General features: G+C 38.4%; 1 protein-coding gene across 4 annotated transcripts in view; it reads left to right on the forward strand.

Moving 5' to 3' along the window:
• The window catches only part of Cadm1 (cell adhesion molecule 1), a 314,369-nt gene that overhangs the window by 263,447 nt on the left and 24,719 nt on the right, over nucleotides 1-26,203 (forward strand). For 3 of the 4 annotated variants that reach the window (XM_076843737.2, XM_076843734.2, XM_076843735.2), the window contains exons 6-8: nucleotides 8,697-8,796; nucleotides 12,059-12,231; nucleotides 16,683-16,775. In XM_076843737.2, coding sequence (XP_076699852.1) covers nucleotides 8,697-8,796; nucleotides 12,059-12,231; nucleotides 16,683-16,775 — 366 coding nt within the window. The remainder of the gene's footprint in view (nucleotides 1-8,696; nucleotides 8,797-12,058; nucleotides 12,232-16,682; nucleotides 16,776-26,203) is intronic. The other variant, XM_076843736.2, reaches the window with a different exon arrangement.

Below are 26,203 nucleotides of genomic sequence, written 5' to 3' on the forward strand. Positions count from 1 at the left end.
TCTCTGCAGACAGGCAGCACCATATATTGATGGTCATGAGGAAAGAGTAGATTCCTGAAGGCACAAGAGTCTTAGACTAATTTGTTCAGTAGCCAATCTACATAGAAGTTGAATTGTGGATATCTTGTGAGGATTAACATTACACCTGTATTTTTAATTGGCCCAGACCCTTGAAGCTTGCAGTTCAGCCTTTTTAGAATCAATTCAAAATTCCTTTTATAGCTATACAGCTGGAAAGGTAAATAAGATCACATATTTACTACATTTAGCTTACAATCTGAAGAGTCCATTTCTCCCTCAGAGTTATTAGGGCTGCTTTATAAGATTCATTTTTTTTACATCATTTTATTGCTTTAACCTAACCAAGACCTATGTAATAATGTATGTAAATGTATTAATTTTATTTGTTAGGTACACTTTCTTTTTTAAATGTCATTTTTCTTGCTACCTAAAAAGATTGTTTATACTATCAATGATAGATATTATCACCAGGAAGTACTGATTCTCCCTCCAAGGGTCTCAGATTCTACTTTGAGTGAATAAGACCACCTTGGGGCAATTTATCCTGATCTGAATGCCGTTAAGTGTGCTCAGTTGGTTTAACCCTGGCCTATTTTGGCCAATGAAGTTTTATGGAATTGTCTCTACCCCATCTAAGACAAATGAGTGTTAACCAGGTTATGAATAGGGTTCAAGGACAGATGATAGATTTGAATTCTGTATAAGTTATATCTTTTTTAAAAAAAATAATGTTAAAAGGAAAAATGAAACAGTGGCCACTTGGATGACATTGAATACTTCAAGTATGACAAGGAATGAAGAGACGAAGGAAAGAGAGGAAAGGGGTATACTTCTCCACTTAAGGTGGGTGTCTCCATACTATGTAGCTGTGACCCTCAGTATAGAATTCAGATTGCTGTGCAGAACGGAGGAAAGGCTTACTCTGGATGGAGACAACCAGGCTTGAGCTACAACTTGGAATTGCTTTTGTCTTGTGGATTTAAGTCCTAATTAATTGAACCAGAATTTTGCAGTGTTTGTTTGTTAGTACCCTTATTTGTGGTACCAGGAGAAATTGTTGTGCCCAATTATGTGAAAAATCAGCCAGATGTGTATGCTGTCATACTTTTAATAATCCTTAAGTTTTTGGTGAGTACAGATATTAATTGTGTAGTATGCATTGAAGTGATTAACATCAATGTAATTTATCATCTGGAGATTTCTGAACATAAATAAATGAGTTGTTTTGTTCAGCAAGGTGTTGACCCCTTCAAAATCAGTGAATTAAACCCCCCCCCTTTTATTATAAATATGAAAGGCACCACAATCAGCCAAGTGTTCAGTTATTTGATTTTCTGGGGCATTAGCCGCTCTTGTTTGTGACATTTCCCTGTTGGGTGCTCGTTTGCAAGCTCATTAATAAGGTTTTCTCATAGGAACGTGGCTGGGAATGAAGAACATACAGTAGGGCTCTTAGTTTCCTAGCTTTCATTCTGACACCCAGCAAGGGTACAGCAGCAGCATGCAGTTAAATGTTTAAAACAGAAAATAATTATGTTCTCAAGCTAGAATTCAAAGCTCTGTTTTCTTAGATGTTATGCAGACAACAGTTTTGCTTTTTAATGTTCTGAGCTATATGACCTGAAAATCTTACTGTGCTTTTTTTTTTCCATGCAAATGTCTATATAGGTTGTGTTGCCCACATTTACAACATGCTTGATTATAGCAGCGCATGATACAATTGTGGCATGGTTGGTAGAGTTTCAGATCTGAGGGAATGCACTCTTGTCAAATGAAAGCCTGTTTAAATGAGAACAGTTCACTGTCTGCACGTTAAAAGAAAACTGTCTAAATAGCATCAAGGTGGCAACACATAGCGACGTAAGCTGGGGATTCAAAGAGAAGCTGTGACCCTCAGTATAGAATTCAGATTGCTGTGTAGAATGGAGGAAAGCCTTACTCTGGATGGAGGCAAATGTGAAGCTCTTGAATGACTGCTGTGTGTTTTTGATTTCACCCATCATAAACTTACTCTTTATCGTGTTTTGCAAAAATCCTCATTTTGTGAGGATTTCACGTGTGTGTGCATATTTATAAAAAGAGAAATAATGAAGAGATGAGTTTTGAAAGAGAGAATGAAAACAAAGCTTCTAGAAATGTGTGTGTGAATGCCTTCCTTGCCCTGATCAGCAGCTGACAGTTAATCGTGTATGTGGGCATCATTTTCAAAATGAGTTTTATTGACTAGATGTAGACAGGTATTTTATAAATCCATATTCCTGTTCATCCAAGGTCCAGAGGATGGTAGATTTTTTTCCTTTCATTCCCTCATCTGGGGGAAAATTGGGCATTGAGGAGATGATCAAAACTTGTTCTTTATCTGTGACAAAATAAATGTTTCTCTGGTATTGATAGTGCCCTGCGGTGAAGGAGGAAGAAAAACCTGGAAATTGGCAACTCTTTCCTGTTGGAGTGGAGGATAAGACTTAGTTTCCAAAAGTGGCTCCTCTGTCACATTCTCTCCCCCATCAATTCTGTTCCCAGGTTGTATTCTTCAAAGCATAATAGCTGCCGGTTTCAGATTTGGCCTGTTTCTGTCTGATCTCCAGTCTCTTTTTTTTTTTTAACAGAACCTATTCTTCCTTCCACTCTCCTTTTTATTTTTATTTTTTTAAAGCAATGAATTGAATTTCAGGGAGGTTATTTCAGTATTTATTATTCCGTATGAGAAATAATCAAGACACAGAGACCCCCCCATTGGAGCTAATTTTTTAACTTGTCATTTTTTGTGTGTTAACACAGAGCAGTGGCGATTCCAAGTTCCCAACGTTCTAAGTGCTATAGATTCTGTAGCAGCAAAAGGAACAGGAAGTCAAGTAACTAATATTCAGAATAGAAGGAGGGAATGTTGGTTCAGATACATGACAAGCAAATCTTGAATGAGCCTGGGGAAAAGGTCTTTGCCTCCAGAAGGCACACCCAGCAGGAAGAGGCCTGTGTTCCTAAGGACCCACTTCCCACTTCTCACTGACCTGGTATAGTTTTTAAAGAGGTGTCTATTTTGCTGTGTATATCAAATACTTACATAGCAAAACTAGACTCCCTGTGTACACCCTTGGCTTAATGGTTTTTAACTCAAGGTCAAAATTTGATTCTGTGAAAGAGTAAATGGTTGTGAAGTTGACCTCTAAAAAGAGTGGTAAAACCACATCTTTTATGATTTCCCTTATGATTCCACTTTGAGATATACCAGAAATGCTAATTAATTGTATAATTAAATAGAAGGACATAAACAGTAATCGTGGGCTAAACCTCAAATTTTGGGAGCTGGATTAACTTTCATAAAGAAAATACAGTGATATTCTGTGACAAGGACAAAGATGGATTCATGGTCTGTTTTGTTGTTTTTTTAAATCAGTAGTAGAGTGAGGAATAGAAGTCCATGTCCCAATGTTTCTCCACTTTATCATTCATTCATTTTTTCATTCACTTATTCAGCACTTATGTTTTGAATGTCTACTGTGTGGCAGATGCTGGCATTATTCTAGTTACCGGGAATTTAAAAACAAAACAAAATAAAAAAACAAAAACCTCTCTTCTTACTGAGGTAATGCTCTTGTGCAATATTTGCTTTGCCAACCTTTTGCTTCCAATATGTGAAGATTTCTTCAAAGACAAAGTGCTCTGGATTTATCCCATTTTAAAACCATTGGAACAAAATTTTCTGCCACAACAGGGCAGAATAAAATTTTATTCTGGTGGGTGGTTCAGTGATTTTACTCTCCACAAAATGACATGCAAGTTTCAACAAGAGGCAATGGCCTTCTTTGGCAATATGGCACATGCTCTTTGGTCCCACCTCAGTTTACCAGAGTTGACTTTTGCCCCTCTTAATAGTTCATCTCACCTCAGGAAGTAAAGTTTGAAGTGCCATAATTCATACAACCCATGTAATAGCAGCAGGTTTGCCACCTTGAGAACAAACAAAATAACAGCAATGAAAATTATCCTTGAACCTATTATGACGAAACAAAGCAAACCTTTGACAAGATATTCTTCTCCTCCTTTTATGCTACCATTGCCCTCCTTTCCTTACAAAGCTGTGCTCTTCCAACAATTTAGACAACCATATTGTAGGGGTTGAGCTCAAACAGCTTCTAATACTCACCAAATCTCAGGTTAATCTTTGCATTGTCGTTCTGCTCCAAACTGCGGTAATCTCCCCTGATTGACAAAGACTCTTCAGTCAGTGCTTCCTTGCTTGAATGCACAAGGGCTGACCCATACTCTCTCCTCAGCCATTGTGATAGCATCTGTGTCCTTGCTGCCCTTGAGTTCTCCCTGGTAGGACTTGAAACAATTAGCCCTTGAACCACACATGTCAAATCCTATACTCACTAGTATTTTGGAATATTGGATGAAATCTTGAGTAAGGGACATGGAGAACCTGTGTCCCAAATGAAGTTTCAGGAACAGACTTGCACTCATGCCCTGGGGCCTTCAGCACACAGAAGGATTTCCGATGCCCACATTCTCTCTTTTAGAAGTTCTCAGGAAGAGAAGGAAGGTGGCACGTGCCCTGGGATAGTAGGTCTCCTGCCAGAGTTTCAGGACACCTTCCCCCTTGCCTCAGCTCTTCCTTGTGCCACATGAGAAGTGTGACATTCCAGGTAAAATGAAACTGCAAAGTACCTTTTCAAAAAAAAAAAATCAAAGGCTGGTGTGTCAGCATTGGACTCCAGAGAGAAGACTGTGCTTTTTCATTTACATAGGAAATTGAAATACAGGTTACAGAATCTTGAGTTTCATCTTCTGAAAAGATCATAGAGTGTGGTGCAAGGTCAGACTGGCATGAAATCAATTGTAATCCGCCAGCAAGCCATTCTAACCTCTTTAAGAGTTTCCTTTTATATTTTTCCCCTTTATAGAGAGAGCAAAGTACATTTAAAGAAAGTCTCATCAAATCAGAATGTCTTTCTAATATTATTTTTTTAATTGGTTGCTACTGTACTGTGACCTAAAGCCTCCTGGTATTTAACCCTCTGTGCAACTTTGACTAATGAACAAATTTTGTCTGCTGCAGCAGTCTTGCTAAGTGTCTTTTATAGGGTTTTAAAAAAATTACAGTGTATTATGAAAACCTCAGATCCCTCGACCTAATTGATTGACTGTTGGTGATGCCATCTCTATAACTATAATGTTCCTTAAGTGCACAGACCTAACTATTTTTCTTATTTTTATATTGCAGTTCCATTTTATAATGACATTAAACCATTCTGAGTGATACATTTCTGGACAGTTATTGCACTTGGGTAGAAAGTGTCATCTGGCTTTTAGCCTTGTGCCTTACAACACCAACCGAGGTGTAAAATGATCCCCCAGAAAATGTACTAGGCTTTACCTCATTACTTAAAAATAAATCTTGGAGTCTGGTTCTGTTTCAGAAAAGATTTGGTGAGTTAAAACATTTGATTTATGGACATAATTAAAATATAAATGATGAGCTCTGGGCTACTCAATCAGCCATCTGGATTGTTCGATATTTTGACATACTTATATTGCAGTCAGGATCTTCTTCCTGGGAAAATTTAACATCCCTGAATCCTAGAAGTGTCAGTGGAATCCCAAGGTTTCTGTTCCACCTGTTGAAAATACTTAAGTTCTTCTTTTGGGACAAAGGAAAGGGAATAGAATTTGTTTTAAGTTTCCATCACCCAAGGACAGATGGTGGCACATAGAGTTTCTCTTTGGTTCATAGGGTATGTAGATAACTCAGCTGCCCAGGGTCAAATAATATGCCCATAAATACTTCCTTTGTCAATGGAGGGGGTCATTTTCCTGTGTAATACAAGAAAGATTAATGTTTACCTTTTGAGCCAACTATGAAGGTTGTAAACTGGCAACTGTACCTATTAAATACATGCTAGATGTTTCTGCAAAGCTTAGAAAGTACACTGGGAAAATCAGTTCTCTGAAGGTGGATTTTCTGTGGCTTAACACATATGATTTTTTATATACATTTATATATTAATTCCAGGTATAGCAAGTCCTTAGCTTGTTTTTTCTGATTTATGTGTGTAATTGACAACTGGTAAACAGCTCATTAGGAACATAAAAAAGCATTTAACCAAAACAAACTCAGTGATACTGAAGAGGCAGGGCAGATGAAATTTTTTTTCAACACTTTCTTTATTATTAATGGAAGTTGAACATGTAAAACCCTTAGCGCACTGTACTGAAAAATATACCCTTTCTGTTTGCTTGTAAATTACATGAAGGGTGGGGGGGGGGCAATCCAATGAAAACTGCCCTCATAAGCCAGCAAGCATTCGTTTCTCCTTAATTAATGATCCTAAGTCAGCAATGCATGAAAAATGTAACCCTTTTGTGGATCATAGATTAACCTATAAGCAAATGTTACATTCCAGCCCAAATTTTGAGCTCTAAATTTAGCCTTGCCCAGAATGTTTCATGGGGATAAAATAACAGAGGTCTCCTAACCAGAAACTCCATATTGCTGCCATTCTGTTTGAACTATTAGGTAGCTGGTTATTTGTTATCAATGTTCAGTGTCGTAGTCTTCTCCCATTAATTTTTGTTGTATCTTTTTTAAAAATGGACTTCACCAAGTGGCAGTTTGGTAAGGGGGACCAGGTGGGGGGTATAGCACTGAAAATAGTAGACCCACATATATCATCTTGTGGTTGTATTTAGCCTAAGATGTGGTCTAAAAGCTGGTGCCCTGGAGTTCTGGCCTCAGCCCAGAAGCCAGTGCTAGTTCAGGGTCATCCCATTTGTCCTTTGTGAGTATTTCTGCCTTTCTTTAATGACTACTTTCCAAATCCGGTTATCAGTATCCAGAAACAACCTTGATATTTTGCTCTTGAACATTTCCTTTGCCAACAAGTGCAAGACTAGAACTTTGTTACTCGGAAGGGTCAGCTGGAGCTTTTGGGCTTGCCAACTTGATGCTCTCTGGCAAGTGACGTAGCTTCTCAGAAAGTACTGCCAATTTAATGTGCAGTGCACATTAGTGGTTGTTTGAGGGGGCTCTTGAATGCCACATGCTTTTCAGAGACAGGAAAGAACAGTGACTGGAACAAGACTATAAAAATGCATCCAGAAGTAGCCATGGCTAGAGAGGACCTCGATGTGTGCTTCTAGAGCTGTGTACAGGGTGAAATTGGTCGAGCCCAGCCATATTTCCATCCTCTCCCTTATTCCATAGGATGAATGTTAATGAGTTCACCACTGCTTATAAAAGGCCAAGGGGTTGTTGTTTAGGTGGTGTGATCGCCTGAGAAAGTAAAACTATGGTAATTGTTTCGACCTTTCAGCCAACTGCTGCCTTGCCCTCTCACACTTATTACTCTTGGGTACATTTCCAAAAATATACATTTAAAGAATCACAGAATTAAGTGAGAAAACTGATTTAGGGATTAGTAGCTTGTTAGTTCAGCATAGAAAAAAGTAATTTCATTCAGGTTTTATTTATAATGTAGTTGTATGTCTATCCATTTTAATTCTTATGTCTTACACTTCTCTCCCCATTTTCTACACCATCCATCATTCATTTCTCATACCTATACCCTTACTCACAAGCTCAGGCTTTTTTATTTGTTTTGTTTTCGTTTTATTTATTTATTTATTTTTTAATGACATTGGGGATTGAACCCAAGAGACTTGACTGCTGAACAACATCCACAGCCTTTTAAAATTTTACTTTGAGACAAGTGTTTTGTAGAGTTGCTGAGGCTGGCCTCAAACTTGACATCCCTCCATCTCGGCCTCAGAGTTGTTGGGATTACAGATGTGCACCACTGGGCACAGCAGCAAGCACAGTTTTAAGTAGCTTATGGAAATTAAAGAGTTACTTACATAACATCCCAAATAGTTGCCATCGTGGCAATTGTGGGTTGCCATTAGGAAATGTAATTTTGAATTAGAAGTCTGCCCGAATATATATTCCATGGGGCTCTCTCCTTAGGTTATCTCCGTGACCTTGAACTAGCTACTTCATTCTGTGGGTACCAGAATTCTCACCTCTAAAACTGGACTTATGCCATTACCATTGATGGTTCCTATAATAGGCTCTGAGTAAATGTCAGTTTCCTTTCTTCTTCTAGGTTTATGCTGAGATGTCAGCATTTTACTGGGGGCCACCGAAACCTCCCAGTTCTTTTCTTCCTAAGCCTTTTGAGTGGAATTCAGAATTTCTGCCTTTCCCATTTGAAAACAAGAGCATAGAAGAGGCAAACTTATTAATATGCAGTGTCACAACATATTGTCACATAGTAATATATGATATATGATAAAATGTATCAATTCTGAGCACCACAAATATCTGTGGCTTCACCTCAGCATGAAGGCAAATGAGTTTCCTTTAGCTTGAGTGAGTTTAGAGATAAACTTCAATGTAACAAAATGTATTTCACAGGAAATGTTTGATGTGGCGCAGTTGGCTTATGAATCTCTTATCTATTCGCGGTTCACTCCTTAGAGTTATTAGTCAATTTAATTTGAGCAAATGCCAGGATTACTAACTAATTAGAAGGATGCTACTGAAGGCATACGGGTGGGGAGAGAATAAGTGCTGGTAGCGGCAGCATGCAAGTCTGATTTTTTTTTTTTTTTTTTTTTTTTTTGCTGGATGATATCATTTGCTAAACATTATACTTTGTGTTGTTGTCACACAGATAAGCCTCAAGTGCATATTCAGATGACTTATCCTCTACAAGGCCTAACCCGGGAAGGGGACGCGCTTGAGTTAACATGTGAAGCCATCGGGAAGCCCCAGTAAGTTCTGAAGGCCAAGGTTGGCAGAGGGTCATGAGCAGTAAATGTCACAACACAAAGATGTGCATTCGCAACTCGTTGGCCTGTCACCTGTCTCCTGCTGTAAAGGATGGAAGATTTTTTTTTTTAGAAACTAACGAATATTCGATGAGGTGGGAATAAATATCTTGGTTCTTAACAGTCAGGATTGGGAGAAAAATTAAACGCCAACTAAAATTGAAATCTCAGCTAATTCTGTTTTATTATCATCAACATGATTGTCAGGACTATTTTCTCTCTTACACACACACAAAATAATCCTAATAAATTTTTAGTGTGCCCACAATCTAATGATATATCTACTACTTACTATATTAATATGTACGCTGCTGGAAAGATGGTTTTCAGATTCAAATTTAGTGCTGTGTTTAGGGCCAACTATAGGCAAACAAATTTGACCTGCCTTTAATATTGCATCTTCTTCCCTCAGAGAAAAGTATCATTTTTAACTCTGAAAAATATTTTTCTTAGTAAGGAAAGGTTCAGGAACTTTCCTGAAGGAGAATATACTTTAGAAAGAAGGAAGAACTGACCAAGACTCATTTTACTGAAAAGTATAAAAGAGCTACTTTATTTACTCCTGTGAATGATCTAAAGTGAATTAGAGAATCTACATAAACCACTAACATGGCAAAAAAAAAAAAAAAAATGAGATGATACCACTTTAAATATTTTTTCATCTGCTTAAAGAATGGAGAATCTTTCATTTTCCTACTGAAGATTGTTTTTAATTATTTTCATTTTCCTACTGAAGATTGTTTTTAATTATTTTCTTGTCGGGGGGAAATCCCTGGAATCAGGAAGTAGAACAGGTCAATGTTGGAATTAAGGGCACTCAAACTTTTAGTGGTACCCAACAACAACAAAAAAGCATTGAGCTCCCTCTGCTGTCCCTATGGTATGACATTTCCCCCCCACACACAAGGTTTTTCCTAAGCAGGGTTGTCACAGTTTTCATATAAAGAGCTTAGCACACAATACATAACAAAGCTTCCCAAAAAAATCTTTGGAAAGAATTCTCCCCATGATAGCTAACGAATGGCCTATGCCACGATCCCAGAGAGCCAAAGGTGAAGGTGGCTGCAGTCAGTTCTTTGTTCTCACTTCAACCCTCCCTATTTTTGTGCTTACCTCTCCATAGGCTACAGTACCCTTACCTCTGTCTAACCATTTCGAGTTTTAAAGATGACCTTTGGGAGGTGGAAAATGGTCTTGGTTTTGTTTTGCACTTCCTCTGGTATCCGAAGTTATTTGATTCCGAACACCCTCAGCTTCCATCTAACCATCTTTTTTTCTTTTGAGCACTGTAAAAAGATTTAGACCTTATGTTTTGTAAATTGAATTATGCCCTAATTAGCAGCTTACCTTGCCTCCAGAACAATCCAGTGGAGGGAAAAGAATTCTCAAAGGTCTCTTGCCACTCACAATACCTATATTCAGCCACATTAACCACATTTACAGTATATGGCTTGCTAACCTATATTTTGTTTCTGTATTTTTTCCTCTGAAGAAGGTACTGTGTTCAATTGAATGTGCCACGGGGACAGTAAATTACATGTTTCCTTCAGGACATTTATGCCAGAGAGGGTATTTGTTTGTTCCTCTCAAATAGGAATGGGTATATGGTTGTGTGAGCAAGCACGCATTACTCTGCTGCTATCCCTTCTAGCATATTACCTATTTATTTTCTCAAGAAATTGCATACAATAAAAATGGTAATTTAACTTGCCATTAAATGTTGTGAATATTCTCGGCACTTACCCCCACTGATTGTTTCAGCTGTCAAGCAGCAGGACATTAGGTCTGATTGCCAGGCAGCCATTGCCTACAAGGAGGACATATGCAGTACTAATTTTTAAATAATTTACTGGGTTGTGATGACAAACCCATGTGTAATTAAAGAAAAATTGTAACTTCACATCCCATTTGAAAATTGGAATTCTACTTGACAGGGCTAACTTGAGTATCCGTTCATCATTAAGCATGGGACTCTTTGTCATGTCACTGCTCCTAGAGGTAGCCACAGGAACTGAAAGGAAGTGACTTCTGTTCTCAAGTCTCTTTTGTTCTTCCTTTTACATTAAAGTTTGTGGCCAGGGGTATAGCTCAGTGGTAGATCGCTTGTCTAGCATGCGCAAGGCCCTGGGTTCCACCCCCAGCACCACATGTATACACACACACACACACACACACACACACACACACACACAAATATGGATATTTTCAGGCATACTCTTAGATGTGCCCTTAATTTCATAGGCAGTTGAAGGAGTCATCTTGAACAGAAGTTTCAAATTCAGTGAGTTTGAGTGAATTCTTTTTTGGCTCTGGAACATCTTGTGAAATTTGCTTTTTCCTAATGGATACAAATGTGGTACTTGAAGTCACTGAAACAGACTTGTCTTTGATGAGCAAGTTCCCTTGTACCTGAGGAATGCATGTGGAGATGTGCTCCGCGGTGATTAACCTGAGAGCCCTATCTTCAGCCTGGAGGACTGCAGGTGCATGCATGGGAAAAAGTCTAGCAATAAGTGAGCCCATGAGAGCCGGGAAAGAAAGGCAATTGCTGGCCAAGGAGCATATAGACAAGGTGGACCCAGGGCTTCAGAGTGGCATCTTGGGGAGGGGAAGGGCAGGTTATGGGGAGAGGAAGTGATTGCATCTTTCCTGAATCAGAAGTGATTTCTCAAAAAACAGGCCAGAAGAAAGTGCTGTTCAGATGTAAAAGTCTATTCCTCAAAATTCACTTAAATATCACAAGGAGTTTCTGAGCAAGCAAGCATCTTAGTAACTATCATAATTAATGCATATATCACTAGCTGTGGACTTGATTTTTTTCCCCTAATTAATGAGATGATTAACAATGGGTGGGCTCTGTCCTGCTTCAATTGGTGTGAAACCACACAGCAGGGTACAAACATAGGGCACACTGGTTTATTTACTGATGTGTTGAAGATGAATTGGGAATAATGAGACTCCTACTTGTGTCCGTTGAAAAACTTTCAACACCTGATCGTGTTTTTAAAAGAAGAAAATTTATATTTCATACAGATTTTTGGAAACTTCATGGTTGTAGTTCTGTGAACTTAAAACATCTCCAGTAGGTTCTCTTTAATTGTGTTGCCCTGCATGTGATTCGTTTAATGTGTAGATGATAAGTTTGATGCAGGTATCTTAATAGGAAATAATAACATAGCTTGTCTTTCTTCCCTTTTCTCTGCAGGCCTGTGATGGTAAATTGGGTGAGAGTTGATGATGAAATGCCTCAACATGCCGTCCTGTCTGGGCCCAACCTGTTCATCAATAACCTAAACAAAACAGATAATGGTACATACCGCTGTGAAGCTTCAAACATAGTGGGGAAAGCTCATTCGGATTATATGCTGTATGTATACGGTACGTGAGAAGATAAAACGCTCTTCTACTAGACTCATACACATGTAGCTGCTACTTAGGATTCACTCCCAACATGTTTGGTCAAGTTGAAAACCAAAAACCACTTGGTTCCCTTCAAGAATTTAAAGAAGGCTGGCCTGAGGTGGACCCCAGTGTCTCCACCTGGGTCGGTAGTGACTTTTCTTCTCTCCCTCTGATCTTGGGGATTTCCCTCTAGATCACAGTCTCTGGTCATGCTGAGTAGGAAAGCTGTGTCCTCAGGCACAAGCCATGGAGATTATGTTAGAAGTAATGACTGAAAAATTCAACCTTACCAATTAGTGGCTTTCAGCTCAGAAAGTTTATTCCCACTGGTGTTTTCATGTGATGCCTGGGCTAGCCTTTCTCCTGCTTTGATGAGCAGAACTATCCTATTTTCAGCATAAACCTATTAAATTCCAGAAGATGTTGCAAGCCAGTAAATACATGGAATGAATACAAGGTTCTTGTTAGCATATAGACCACCTATAGCTATTGCTTTGGATGCAAGTGCCTTTTTAAAAAATGTCTGTTTTCTTAACCAATATCTTTTTTACAGAGTTATTAAAGCATATTATCATGAATTTCATCCTCTAATCAACAAATATTTACTGATAACCAACTATGTGCCAGGCATTTCTCATTTATATTGTATTGTTCATTTTGTATATGGCAAATATTCTCTATTTAGTTGAGTGCACTCCCTCCAATTGTGTCTCTTCTTTCCAGCTGAAGTCTTTAGTTTTACACTAAGAAAAATAGTCATGAACTGACCTGCACAGAATGAGTAACCAGAGGCATCAAAATTTCAGTGTCATAAATATTTTAATATGGGAGGTGTATTTCTTTCTTCACATTAGCAGTATAAATAATACCAAGTATATGTGAATATTTGCATAGATACACATAAATTATACATGTGGAATATTTACACCCTTGTGTCTTAGAACCTTAGCACGTTTTCTCTGAAGAAAATAGGAGTGCCAGTCTACTTAATTAAATAGAAGCATGCTTTATACTATATCTACCTAGATATTAAGACATAATCCTCAGCTTGTACCTGAGTTTTTTTTTTTTTTCCCCTTGCATAATGCAAGATTAAAAGATCATGTCTAATCACCTTATTTGTAGACTTTTGCAGATGGTCTCTTTGACACCATCCCATGTCATCAGTGGCCATATATGGTAGCATTAATTCTTCCTAGTGGTTAAGGAGACCCATGTGAAGGAAATGGCTCTTCTTTTAGATGAAAAGTGAGCACCCCATGCCCCCTTTGTAGCTGGTGATGTGCAGAGCCACCTCCATTCCTCAGATTGTTCAGCAGGGGTGGAAGATAAAATCCTCTCTTTGCTTTTGCATGTAACCCCCTCAACCTGGAGTTTGAGCCTCGTGGGAGTCTCCTACGTTGCGGCTGCCCAGGTTTACAGAGACTCTCAGTCCAGCTTTTTTCATAAACTTCAGATTTTAAAAAGCAGTGACAACTTGCCCCCTATATGTTATATGCTTCTGTGTTTCAGAAGACTAAGTTATCTGGAAAAATGGTTTTAATTTATTGTACCTATTGTTCCTATACCTCAAGAAAAGAAACATTTTGAGAGTATGAAAAATGACGTATTTGAATAATTTTGGATAGTACCTTATAATTAACATGTGTTAGGTGCTCACTTTGTTCTGTGCCCTCCAGTGACAATTTTACATACATGATCTCATCAACTCTCCCCAATAACACCAGGAGGAAAACATTATTGTTATCCCATTTTACTGATGATAAAATGAAGCTTAGAAAGATAATATAATTTTTCCAGAGTCCACAAGGTTACCAGACATATTTTAGAGATACAATATTATGATTTCAGGGTCTTTCTTCTTTCCAAGAGAACAGTTTTCTCCAATATAAGGTTGTCCTTTTGGAATTAACCCTCTGGACCACAGTGCATTATTTGAACACCAAGAAATACAGGAATCCACCTGTTTAGATAAACACATCTGCATATCTGTATCTCCCTAACATAAGATGGTCCACGTGTCCTGGTTTAGGGATTTTGATAGTTCTGCAGTAGACAGTCTAAAATATCAACCTTAGGGATTGATAGTCCATTAATAGTTCATCTTAGCAATTTGGGAAGATAGTGGGTAGATTTTCTTCCTACTCACTAATTTATTATACTACTCCAGCAATTTTTGAAGTGTTTATAAACTAAAAATTAATATGCCTCTAAAACGTTTAATCTTCTGAAAGTAACTTCTGTACCTGAAGAATTGAATTGGTTAGTGTCTGAGACCCAACTTATTTTGTTCTTTTGGTCATTTCTTACATAATGACCTCTCATTGCTCTTATTTCTAGAAATGATCTAAGCATGGAGGTTTTACCTGTTCATGGAATCTAATTCATTCAAGTTACTTGAGCCAGATGTGGAGGACGGCAGTTGCCCTAGTAGTGATGAAGATAATCAAAAGCATCTGACTTCACAAAATGAGAGGGATTGGTGACCTTTCTCTGAAGTCTGTGCCTTGTTAGTCTTGTCCACCTCTTGGTTCATAATCATATTTTTAAATCACATTTAAATCTATTTTTATTGTATTTTACACATCACACACTTTGTGCCAATATTTTTACAACAAGGTATTGTAGTATGGCATTGTAGTATGTCAGGGACATCTTCCAGGTACACACATTCCTTTTCAGTGATAATATTGTAATTGAAGCAACACACAAAAACCATAGTAGCTGTCCTCATGATGGGCAGGAGACACCTCTATGGACATAGTTTAGTTGTCTAGCAGAAAGAGCAGATGGCTGCAGTGCTGGTCTCAGGGATCAGTGTGCTCTCTCTATCCATCCCTCTCTGCACTGACTCTTGCATCAGGTATGGGAGCATCAAACAGAGTAGCCATGTTGCAAAATGCTTCCCTCCGTGTAGCCACCATGAAAAGTGCATGAGCAAGATTGAACATCCTGCCTGAATTACAGTATTTCACATCCTGTTCTTTTTTGAAAATAGTTTAAAATCACTAATTTAATTCATCCCTACTTCTTGAAGGAGAATGAGGTTTTTTTAATGAAATCCTTTTGGACTCGTGAGGTTGCATTAAACAATAGTTTAATATGCTTGTATCCCCGACTTCAAGGAGCAAAGTCTTCCATAAAACAGAACCATTTGCTGTTGATTCTTCTTAACAAATTCCTACAAGTATATTTGTGTGACAGAAGCAGTTTGTTAGGAAAATTAAAACCTTGGATTATTGATCAATGATAGAAATCATTTTAGGTAGACCTTGCAACTAAGCACCAAAATAGTGGTTTCATAAACTTTCAGGAAGTTGTGCCAAACCCAGGAAAGGTGCAATATATAATTAAAGTTTTGATGTATTAATTAGACAATCCGAGAGCTCACTTGAAGATAAAAGGACACCAGATGTGTCAGGGAGAAAGAGTTGACGTGCTTTAGATAAAATTTAAAATCAAAAGCCTTCACATCGTCTTATGCTCTATTATAGCAGAATGATTGCTTAGTTCAAAGTCTTGCTGACAATTTAACACATTCAGTTTGATCATTTAGGCTTAGAATTTTTTTCTCTTTCATATTTGCCCTTCCCTTATCCCCAAATAATTTTTGAGATGATAGAAAGATATACACTATATCAAATATCAGACAGGATTCCCTATTGGGTTCCTGGCTTTGAGGGTCAAACCTCATTTATATTTAGCTCTCTTGTTTATGAGATAGAGAATGTTCTTTCAGTTTTATCATTGTCGTCCACTTAGGTCAAGCTTTTAACATGAGCAAAGGCAACTTATTAATATTTATAAGTTGTAAAATTTATTGACTTTTAAAAAATAAAATCTCAGTAAAATCTCACATGCCTGGAACTTGATATTTAGTGGTGACATTCTCTCTTCTTTGTATTTATTACAAGTATAGAAGTAGTTTTACTTCCTGCTGGGATGTATTGATGGAGAATAATGAAGTTAGCTGTCGTAGAGAGCAAGTGTGCAGGGCATACTCATCCTTGTCCGATAGGAGCCCTTTAAATAGAACACCTCCTTCTCCTCCTCTTTCCTCCCATCTGTGGAAGCATGAGCGAAATGACAGCCATTGTCCCCTCTCAGCGCTGAGTCGATTTAGCCTCACCTTAAGATCTGGTGTGGGGTCGAGTGTTTAGATTTTTCCTCACTTCTCCATTTCACGTCTCCTCATCCCTAATTAACTTCATTAATAAGAAATCTCTTTTCTTCTCTTCTCAGCTCTTCCAGCTAAGCTTTGGGATATAATTATAAGACCTAAATCTTTGGGGGAAAGAACTTTGGGTTTTAAAAGGGAAAGTCATCAAACAAACATCTCACTGTCTTCATGCCTTTGTTTTGTCATTACTGTCATTGTTGTGTTCAGCATTGTGGGTTTGATTTTCCTTTTTTTTTTTTTTATCCAGATCCCCCCACAACTCTCCCTCCTCCCACAACAACCACCACCACCACCACCACCACCACTACCACCACCACCACCATCCTTACCATCATCACAGGTATGGTACCTTCATTACCATTGAAAATGTCCTGAATGTATATTGTCTTTCTGGTATGCATAAAAAGAAACCTAAAAGTTCCCTGTAAGTCCTTGGAATTTAACTGTTCCTTTATCTTGGAACTCCGGAAGACATTACATACATACTATATTCTTAAATTGAATCATAAGGCCTTGGAAAACCTTTAACATCCAAGCATTTTATAGTAGATCAGATATTTTGCAACTTATGCATAAGGGAATTCCTTTTTAAGCATCACTACTCAAAGCAAAACTCTAGGAAAATGGCAGCCCTGACTTCTAAAGAACATGCTGATAGCTTCACTTAGCCACGATTGATGAAATGGTAAGTATTGTGGCTGTGGATTGTGTTCTTGTCTTAATTTCATCTTAATCCACACAAAGAAAATACACACATCTCACTCTAGCAGGCCTCTTTGGACCAAGCTACTAAATGCTCAGTTACCCTCCTGTTCTACACAGCACCTGCTGGCAGTGCTGCTGCCTACTCAGGTTGCCTGGGTAGTCAGAGATCAGAGGGAGTCCCTGTCTTTTCCATGCCTAGAGCTCACATGCCCCTCCCTGCCCTCAGTTACATGTGGAGGGACTGAGAGGCAGCCGCAGTGTTCTCACTGTGTGGCTTTATCTCTTTGGACTCCCTGAAAACTCTTACTCAAAATGAGTTTCACTGCCTCTCATTTCTAACTGTCACAGAGGGAGGTGATGTGACCTCCCTCCCCTTCCTGCTCTCCAGGGCCTCTCATATTGCTTGGTCCTGCTTTTCTGGAACCAATGGAGTGTCTTCTGCCTACCAAGGTAGGTAAGCTGATGGCTGCAACTCGACACGCAGATTTCCTTAGATACAACCTTCCCCAACCACTGTATACAGGTACCCACCACAGAAACGTGTCAAAGTAATTATTCCATGAGAGGGAAAACAAAATCTCTTGATGAAGGAGCTTCTCCACTTCAATCCATTATCTGCAGAGACTGCAGGTCTCTGAGTCATGTGCCCTGGTGTCCCTTCCTGTCACTGGACTTCTTTATACACACTGAATGTCTCACTCATCATTGTTCATGTTCAGCTCCTTTTAGCACCCAAGATATGGCAGCTATCCTAAAGGATTGCCTCAAGGGTTACATTGACTTTCTGGAGACATTTTCCATTTTCACAGGAGCTGGTGAGATAGTTGACAAAACAAAGTGCTCAGTGAAAGAGGATGCCTCATCGGTTGGTGACATATAACAATAGATGCCCTAATCTCAGTTTCTTCACCTATTACAGTGGAACAAAGAGAACCCTTAAATAAGCCACTATTGAAGATTTTTCTAAATATTGGTTATAAAACCATTAGTGCCTGCATTTAATTTAAAATCTTCTGAAAATCCATCAATTGGTTTTTGTGTCACTCTCAATGGGGCTCCATCTAGAGAATTCGCTTCCTAATTCTTGTCCGTGTGTGTTCCTGCTTTAGCTGTTAGCTCCTTCTGCTTCTTAAGTGAACTTGGTTTGTTAGTGTGGCGAATCGATTTCCCACATTTTCTATGTCATTCATAAGCATATCAAAGATACTTCTTCCTAACGAGGACTTCCAGAGCGACCATGCTGTCAACTTTTCATATTAAGAACTAGATCTTTTTTGTTTGTTTTCTCCATGGTACTGGGAATGGAACCCAGGGTCTCACATATGCTAGGCAAGCATCCTATCACTGAACTGCAGCCCCAGTAGTTTATCTCCTGGTAGGATTTCTTTTCTCTAATTAGTAAGCTTAATTGGTCTTGTGTTCTCCTTACTTTGAAGTTTCCAGTGAAAGACCCTTTGGTTGTCAACGTAAATGACATCACCTAATTCTCCATTGTCCTGCTTATGTCAACCCTGAGAAAACAGCCTGTCAGTGATCTGTATTGTCTTTGCAGAAGCTGCCCAGGTATGAGCCAGCTCTTGCTACTTCTCACGGCAAAAGTTTCCACAGAGTGTCCAGGTTTACATCTTGAGGCAGTTAAGGCTTTAATCACACTGTGTATCAGACACTTTGCATTTCTGGCTGGCCTTTTCACTAGCTTAGGCTTTTTTTAAAATGACTGATTACATTCCCTGAACCTTTCCCCCTGCCACAGTCAAACTCAGCAAGTCGGCAGCATCACTTCAGTTCACAGCTCTTCATCCTTCACTCTAGACCAAAGCGAATCTGGAGTCCTCAGGCATCTACAACTCACTTTTACCACCATTGTGACTGCAGAGACTCCATTTAAGAGGAAATTTGGAAAATAAACAGTGCTATATTTCTGTTTGCATCAAAGGAATCTTTAATAGGAACTGTCCTAGCTTCTGTCCCTCTACAGCTGGCCTCCCAGCTCAAGGTAATGTAAGATGATCTCATAGATGCATTTTAGCTTCTCCATGGCAGTGTTTGGATTCTCTCTGCACACCAAATGCATCTGTGGTAATGAATGCTCACATTCTCACTGGCACGCCCAAGAATAGTTAAGCTAAAATTGCTACTAAAACAACATCGTGGAACCCGTTGCTTTAACGAATGTGATCTTACAGGCTTACTATGTCTTAACAAGCACTCTTATATATATTTATCTTACCCAGAAAGTATACTTGTAGAATTTAACATTTACTCCTTCTCCAAACAGATTAAAGGTTATGGAGCTGAATGATTCTGTGTCCCAATTTAAAGGTCCGGGCTATCCCCTAGATTTAGATTGGTTCCTAAAAAATCTTCCATACTGAATCCCAACGAATGGATAGCTAAATTAATTTCCACTCCTCTTCTTTCTTGTACTGTTTGGTTACAGTCACTATTAGCCTTAAAAGCTTCAACTGCCAAATCCAGTGACAGTAGCATAAAACCAGAGCTTAAAAAAAAAAGGGCAGGGGGAGCCCATAGTCTTCTATTCCTTTTCTCACAGTCAAATGCAATAACTGAAACCCATTCCCCAGGTCAGAGTTTCATTACCAGAAAAATGTACAAATTCAAAAGCAAAAATATTTTTAAACTTGAAAAAGGTCATAGTTGATTTCTGATTTCTCTGAAAGGAAGTGTTCCAGTGTTATCTTTTATCTCCCATAACCAGGATAATCGAATTGTTCCCCTTATTAGGGAGGCTGGTCGTTTCTCTGTTCCAAGTCACCTGACTCGCTCAAAACATGTTTAAGCTTCATCCTGGAGTCCCTTGAAAGAGAGGAATTATAAGGGTAACAAACGAATAGCTACTCCACTTTGGAGGGATGACTCTACTTTGCCCCCCTCAAAACCATAGACCTCATGGGTGTGAGGAGTGGGAGCCAGGGGTCCTACTTCCTGTCCACCCTGCATCTTTCATATACAATATGTTCTGACCATGTATTTGTTTTCAACTATTGCTTTTGGAAGCTCCCATTCTTTTCTTTTCCTTTTTAAGCATGTCAGTTTGTCTGTGTGGTCTCTTTCATCTCATTCCATGAAGATATATGCTGAGAGAGCAAACTGCATAATTTAAATTGTTTTATTTTGCTTTTAACTTTCTTCATAGTTGTTGACTTTGTGTACTGGATGTTCATAAAATTATCCATTTCTGTGCTTGGTGATAGCTTTAGTGCCTAGCTCCAAGTTGGGTCAAGCTTCTTCCTGTCCTCATCTTACGTTTCCCTCCTTAGTTACTTTGGATATTGTATTATTCCTGCCTCATTGTGTCCTGAGTTAGATGCTTGATGAGTACCATGGAAGACTCAGCACTAAATCATAAACACCCTTAGCAGTTAAATATAAAATTCAGGCCGGGAGAATTTCAACCTGTAGGTCACACTCTACATGTGACTGCCATAAATTAAAAAATTAAAACCACCTTAGAATAAGAAATGAATAGCTATAGGGCCAAATTCTAAAACACATTAAAAAATCCTTTCATAAGAATGAAGTAGGTCATTTCTAAATGAGTTTTTTAAAGTACATATTCAATTAAATATTTTGTGTTTCTTAGAAAAGAAAACAGCATATTTTTTTCTATTGGTGTCAAAGCACTCAAAATCCAATATACCTTGGAGGAAATGATTCCTACCCCCAGCTCCATGTTATTATTTTGGCTTTCACAGCCTGCTATCATAAACATTTTTTATGTTTAAGTGGATTAGATCATATAACTAAAGAAGGTGGGTACTGCCTTTCTCCTTCAGTGGTATTTGTGGAATATGCCAAAATGGGTAAACTTCATACCAGAGCACATGTTCACAGTGTCTTAGGTACAAAGGACAAAAATACATTTGTGCTTGACAAGTTGTGGCTCTACCATCCAAATTAGAATAGAGAGCTTTGCTTCACCTAGAGCTTTCTGTTCCCCAGAGTGCTAGCCTAATGATTCCTATTACAGAGCTACTGTTATTTGCATGATACAAGGGGTATAAGCTAGTCTACTTTTTATGCATGCATTCAACAAATATGCACAGACAAAAGATTCCTTGAACCCCTTGCTATGTGGTTGAGAGACAATGTTATACATATTTGGAACTCAACAGAACCCTGTATAGTTAAGATGATTCAATGGCACAGCAGCAGGCACATAGAAGATTGGGGAAAGCATCACAGGAGAAGTGGACTTTGTGCCATCAAAGAGTGGGCAGAATATGGGTAAGAGAAGGTAGCATTTTGGAAATTAAACATGAAGGTCCAACGTCACTTTAAGCATCTATCTTCAGTGTGTATGTATTTTGCATTTATTGATGTGCCAGGCATAGATTAAGCCTTCGTTGCTAGGAAATATTCATCTTTCATCCTAGAATGTTTACAAATTGCCTTTTTTTCTGGAGCTGAGATCTACTCATCATGTATTGAATACTTACCGAGTGTTACTGGTATGCCAGGCAGCCAACGGGCGAGAATGCTGTAGGGCACTGCCTTTTACCTGGTGAATCTCCTTTTCAGATTTTTCACCAAAAGTGCGTGTCCATTTTTTTTTTCCATGCTGTCCTATCCATATTTTTATTTAGCTGATGATTGTAAACCTCTTACTAATAGTATCATAGCCACCCAGCTTTTGAATCCATATAGGTTTAGGAAGAAATTAGAATATGACAAATATTGAAAGTCATCAGAGTCCTCATTTTTAAAAGGGAATTAGAGATGGGAATTGAGGTGAATTTTTTTTTTTCCTAATGCATCTATTATAATTTCCAAAATTGTATGCTCTTTATTTAAAAAATAATCCTGGATATAAAGAAGTGGCATGTTTCCATGCTGAAGATCTATCAACGATTCAAATAAGTAATAATTTCATGAGTATGGTATCTCCCAGTGCCCTAATAGAATTCAGGATTAGAAGATGATACTTGCAGCTATCTTGGTAGTAGGAAATAAAGGACTTGGCAGAAAAGACCCAGCCCTCCTGTATCTGGCACAAGATGGATGTTAGCTAGACTTGCAGAACTTCCTCCTTCTCACCCTCTTGCCCTCATGCAACACCCTCTTTTTTTCCTTCTCTGGCCTCTGTCTCCCCCACTCAACCCCCACTTTCTCCCTGCATTCACACACACCATGCTATAGGAATTGTTTTCCTTGTTAAATGAAACCACTATACAGATTCCTATTATTTTGCAGAACATCTGGTTTGCAAATGAAAAGATCTCTGGGGCACAGCAGCACAGAGTGAACAATTCTGGAGAAGCTTTTAACAAAACTTGGAAATTGCTGAACAAAAAAACAAAAACACACACAAAAAAAAATCAACTCCCCTTCCTGCTGTTCAGTGTCACACAATCTTTTCACTCAAAAGGGTAGATGACATTAAAAAGTAAAAGAGCTTCACTGTGGCTCTCTTGTTTGGGCCTTTAGCTTTGTTTTGTACCTATCTATTTCTCTCATCCCTAAGAAATGGGAGTTTAACTAAAAGCAAAATACAGATAGCAAGGAAATTAAATGGGAAACCAGTAGAAAACAAATTTCAAAGTTTAATTTTCCAGCATTTATTCTTGCTTTCAATAGATTTCAAATAAGTTGAAAAGAGAAGAGAGAGAAAGAGAAACACCTGTATTAATAGACGTTGGCCAGCACAACACTACTATGAAATAAAATTGTCAGGGGAATTCCTTGCATGCCCTGGTGTCTCGATTTAAAGCACCTCCATAACACAAACTGAAGGGGAATTCAATTAAGAAAACCCATTGGCTTCTTATTGACTTTAGTTAAGAAAATAAACTGGGGGAGAGTGTATTAAAATATATCTGACTGATTAGTATGCTTTCATTTAAGCTTATGACAATCAAAATGGGAGAATTTAAATTCTTTACAATTAAGCTCTGCTTCTGAGTAGATTGGGTTCTCTGAGTTATTCTACTGTGCATTTTTTAATGTACACTCTGCTTTCACACACCCCAAAACACAGCCTGACAGTGAATGTGTGCATTGTAAAGTGGGAGCAACACAGATCAATCTGGGAAGAAAAAGTATTTAAGGTTGTGAATTTAATTTTGTTCTAGGATTTTCATTTTCATTTATGGCACCCGTTGTGTTTGAGACCACAGACTAATTTATGGATTAGTTTTAAACCCCCAGTCTGTCACACTCAATGAACAATTCTAAGTTGGAGAGAATCCATATGAAAGGATTAGAATGTGCCACAGTGGAGCTTACACATGACTGTTTCAACTAAATATTGCCCAGCTGCCGCTCATGCAGTAATTTTTTTTTAATTTCTTTGCTACTTGGTTAAATGGCTAGTGTCTCTAATCTCACACATTGTCAGAGCTTTTTCAGTTTATGAATATCTTACTGTGACATGAGATACATGTGATCTTTCATTTATTTAAGACAGGGTCGCATCAACTGTAGGACTAGGAGACTAAGAAGAGAAGTCAATATTTAGTGAAATGTGTGTCTTTCAAATAACAGTGCAGGGCCCTTCCTCGGACACCTTGTTTGATTATACTCATAAAACAGCCAGGGAGTGACTATTAAGACCGTACACACTTACTGGGTTTGCAAGAACAGAGGATTGGGTTTTTTTGTTGTTGTTGACCATATAAAATAAATGTACAATAAATCTGCCCTCATTGTAATTAAAATTAAAATAGAGACTATAGCTCACCTAGGCCCTTTTAATTTCATAACCCAATACCGCTATAAGTCCAATTTAACTTTTTGCAACCATTTTTTTATAGGCCTGGCTCAAAGATTATATTTTTAAGGCAGCAACAAAATGAGGTTTAAAAAAGTCTTTGTTAAGGCAATTAGACACTCTCATTTTTCAAGCCAATTATAGCATTTATAACTTACATTGGAAGTATTCTGTTTGCATTTTGCATCTACACTTGGACAAAATGATGAACCCACAAGTTGATTCAGAGGGGTGATCTTGCACATTTCTTCACCTTGTGATTAAGATATCCTAATAAATCCTGCTTTGCAAAGCTGTACTCACAGGGTGTCTATGATTTCTGCATGAAGTAATAATGCAATTAGGAAGGAGAGTTAAATTCTGCTATATAGTGTTCTCCTGCGGGGAACACAAAGTCACTTGTAAAGAATTCTTCCTTATGCTGGGCATGGTAGCACATGCCTGTAATCTCAGCAGCTGGGGAGGCCCGAGGCAGGAGGATCGTGAGTTCAAAGCCAACCTCGACCATTTAGTGAGATCCTGTTTCAAAATAAAAAATAAAAAGGGCTGAGGATGTGGCTCGGTAGTTAAGTGCTCCTGGGTTCAATCCCCATACCAAAAAAAAAAAATCTTTCCTTGAAATAGTCTCTGAGGTAATGTACAGATATTTTCAGAGAACCAGAGTAACTGGCTCCCCACATGCACCCTCATTCTTGATCTAAACCTTGTAGCCAACTATGTTTCCTCTGCGGTCTCCTCCATTTCTGTTCATGGGTTTACCATTTCTAGCTGCAGGAACTGTGTTGTTTGACTTGAACATGTGTTTGCTTAACTGTTTTAGAACGTGTTTTTTTCCTTCTCAGTTCCTTTTGTCCTCTCTGTTGGGTGCAATTGATGGATTTCCCATCCCCAGAGTGGCAAAGCAAGGTGCACTATGAACTTGCCTTCATTTATTTTCTAGTACCCACATCCGAGTTTACGCCTAGCTTCAGTTGGTTTATTTCATCAAGAAGCTGACATAATGTTGTGATGCAGGAACACAGTAAATTGGGGTCATTGGTTAATGCTCAGATATTATGTTTAAAGATTCTAACCCTGAGGTTTTAATTCCACCCTGTTTCTTTTATTTCATACTAATGTGTACCTGATTTTAAAATAATAATAATAAAGCATATTAGAAGTGCTACCACAAAAGTAATGGACCAAAGTGTTCATTGTTTTATTTTCTCTATTTTGGAGAGGAGCCAATGCCTACCCATAAAATGTATTAACATGCATCTAAGTGTTTCTGTACAAATGTGCATTTGATTTTGCCCCTCAAGTTTAAAGTGTCTCAAACTAATGCTGGACTTGGATATTTCAACTAAGGAGATGTATCATCTTTGTTGTGAGAATCTGGTGTAGAATGTTGTTTCAACTGTACAATTTCCTGTATTGTTTTTTACTGCTATTTTATGCACACAGACTTGTCTTATAAGTAAGTATTGTGTTCTTATGCGATATATTTTATGTTTTTCTTTCCCTCCTCAATTCTTGAGAGATTCAGCTATCAGTTATATTAAGCTGCATTGGGCTCTCAGACTTCTGGTTAATTCTGGCTCCTTAGAAGGGCTCTAATTTTTGATGGTATAGGGTCCCGAGGAAAGCATGCCAACTGAAGGGGAACGCCGGTGTGAATTCATGTGTTCTATTAATAAATCCGAAGCTCCAGGCTCATTTGACACCCCTCTAAAAAAGTTACGTTCAACTCCAGTGCATTTAAACATTGCCTGTGTCGAATCCAAAGGAAAAAGACAGGGAATTTCTCTTAGCATTCACCCACAACCCCACTTCAGTCACCAGCTTTTGACTAGAGATGACTCGCTAGTGTCCCAGTGTCACCATTCCTTCCTGGCAGGAAGAATAGTAGAAGCAGCATGCGCGAGAGTTATAGAATTGAAAAAGAAAGCTCGGCCAGATGCGGGTTCACATTGAAATGAAATTGGCTAAAAGAGTGGGTGTTAAAATGACTGGAAAAAGAATGTCGTCATATGTTTTGTTAGATATTTATCCCACTTTCCTTCTTGCCAAAAATAAAGAGAAAATTCCTTGATCCTTTTGGAGGAATCTCCTGTGAAGAAGAGCCCCTGCAGTATGCCAGGTCTGAAAGCTTGGTAGAAGGAGGCGAAAACTTGAACAGCATCAGAAATAGAAGAGGAAGAAGAGACAAGCCATATTTTCTTCCTCAACAAGTGCACCTAGCAGTGAAAAAAACTGATTGCTCTGTCTCCTAATCCAGCAATGAGGGTACAACTCCCGGCAGCTCACAACTGTGAACTTGGTTCTCAATTGTGAGCAAAAAAAGAATGGCTGAA

Source organism: Callospermophilus lateralis, chromosome 2 (genome assembly GCF_048772815.1).
Source record: "Callospermophilus lateralis isolate mCalLat2 chromosome 2, mCalLat2.hap1, whole genome shotgun sequence".
Lineage (NCBI taxonomy): Eukaryota > Metazoa > Chordata > Mammalia > Rodentia > Sciuridae > Callospermophilus > Callospermophilus lateralis.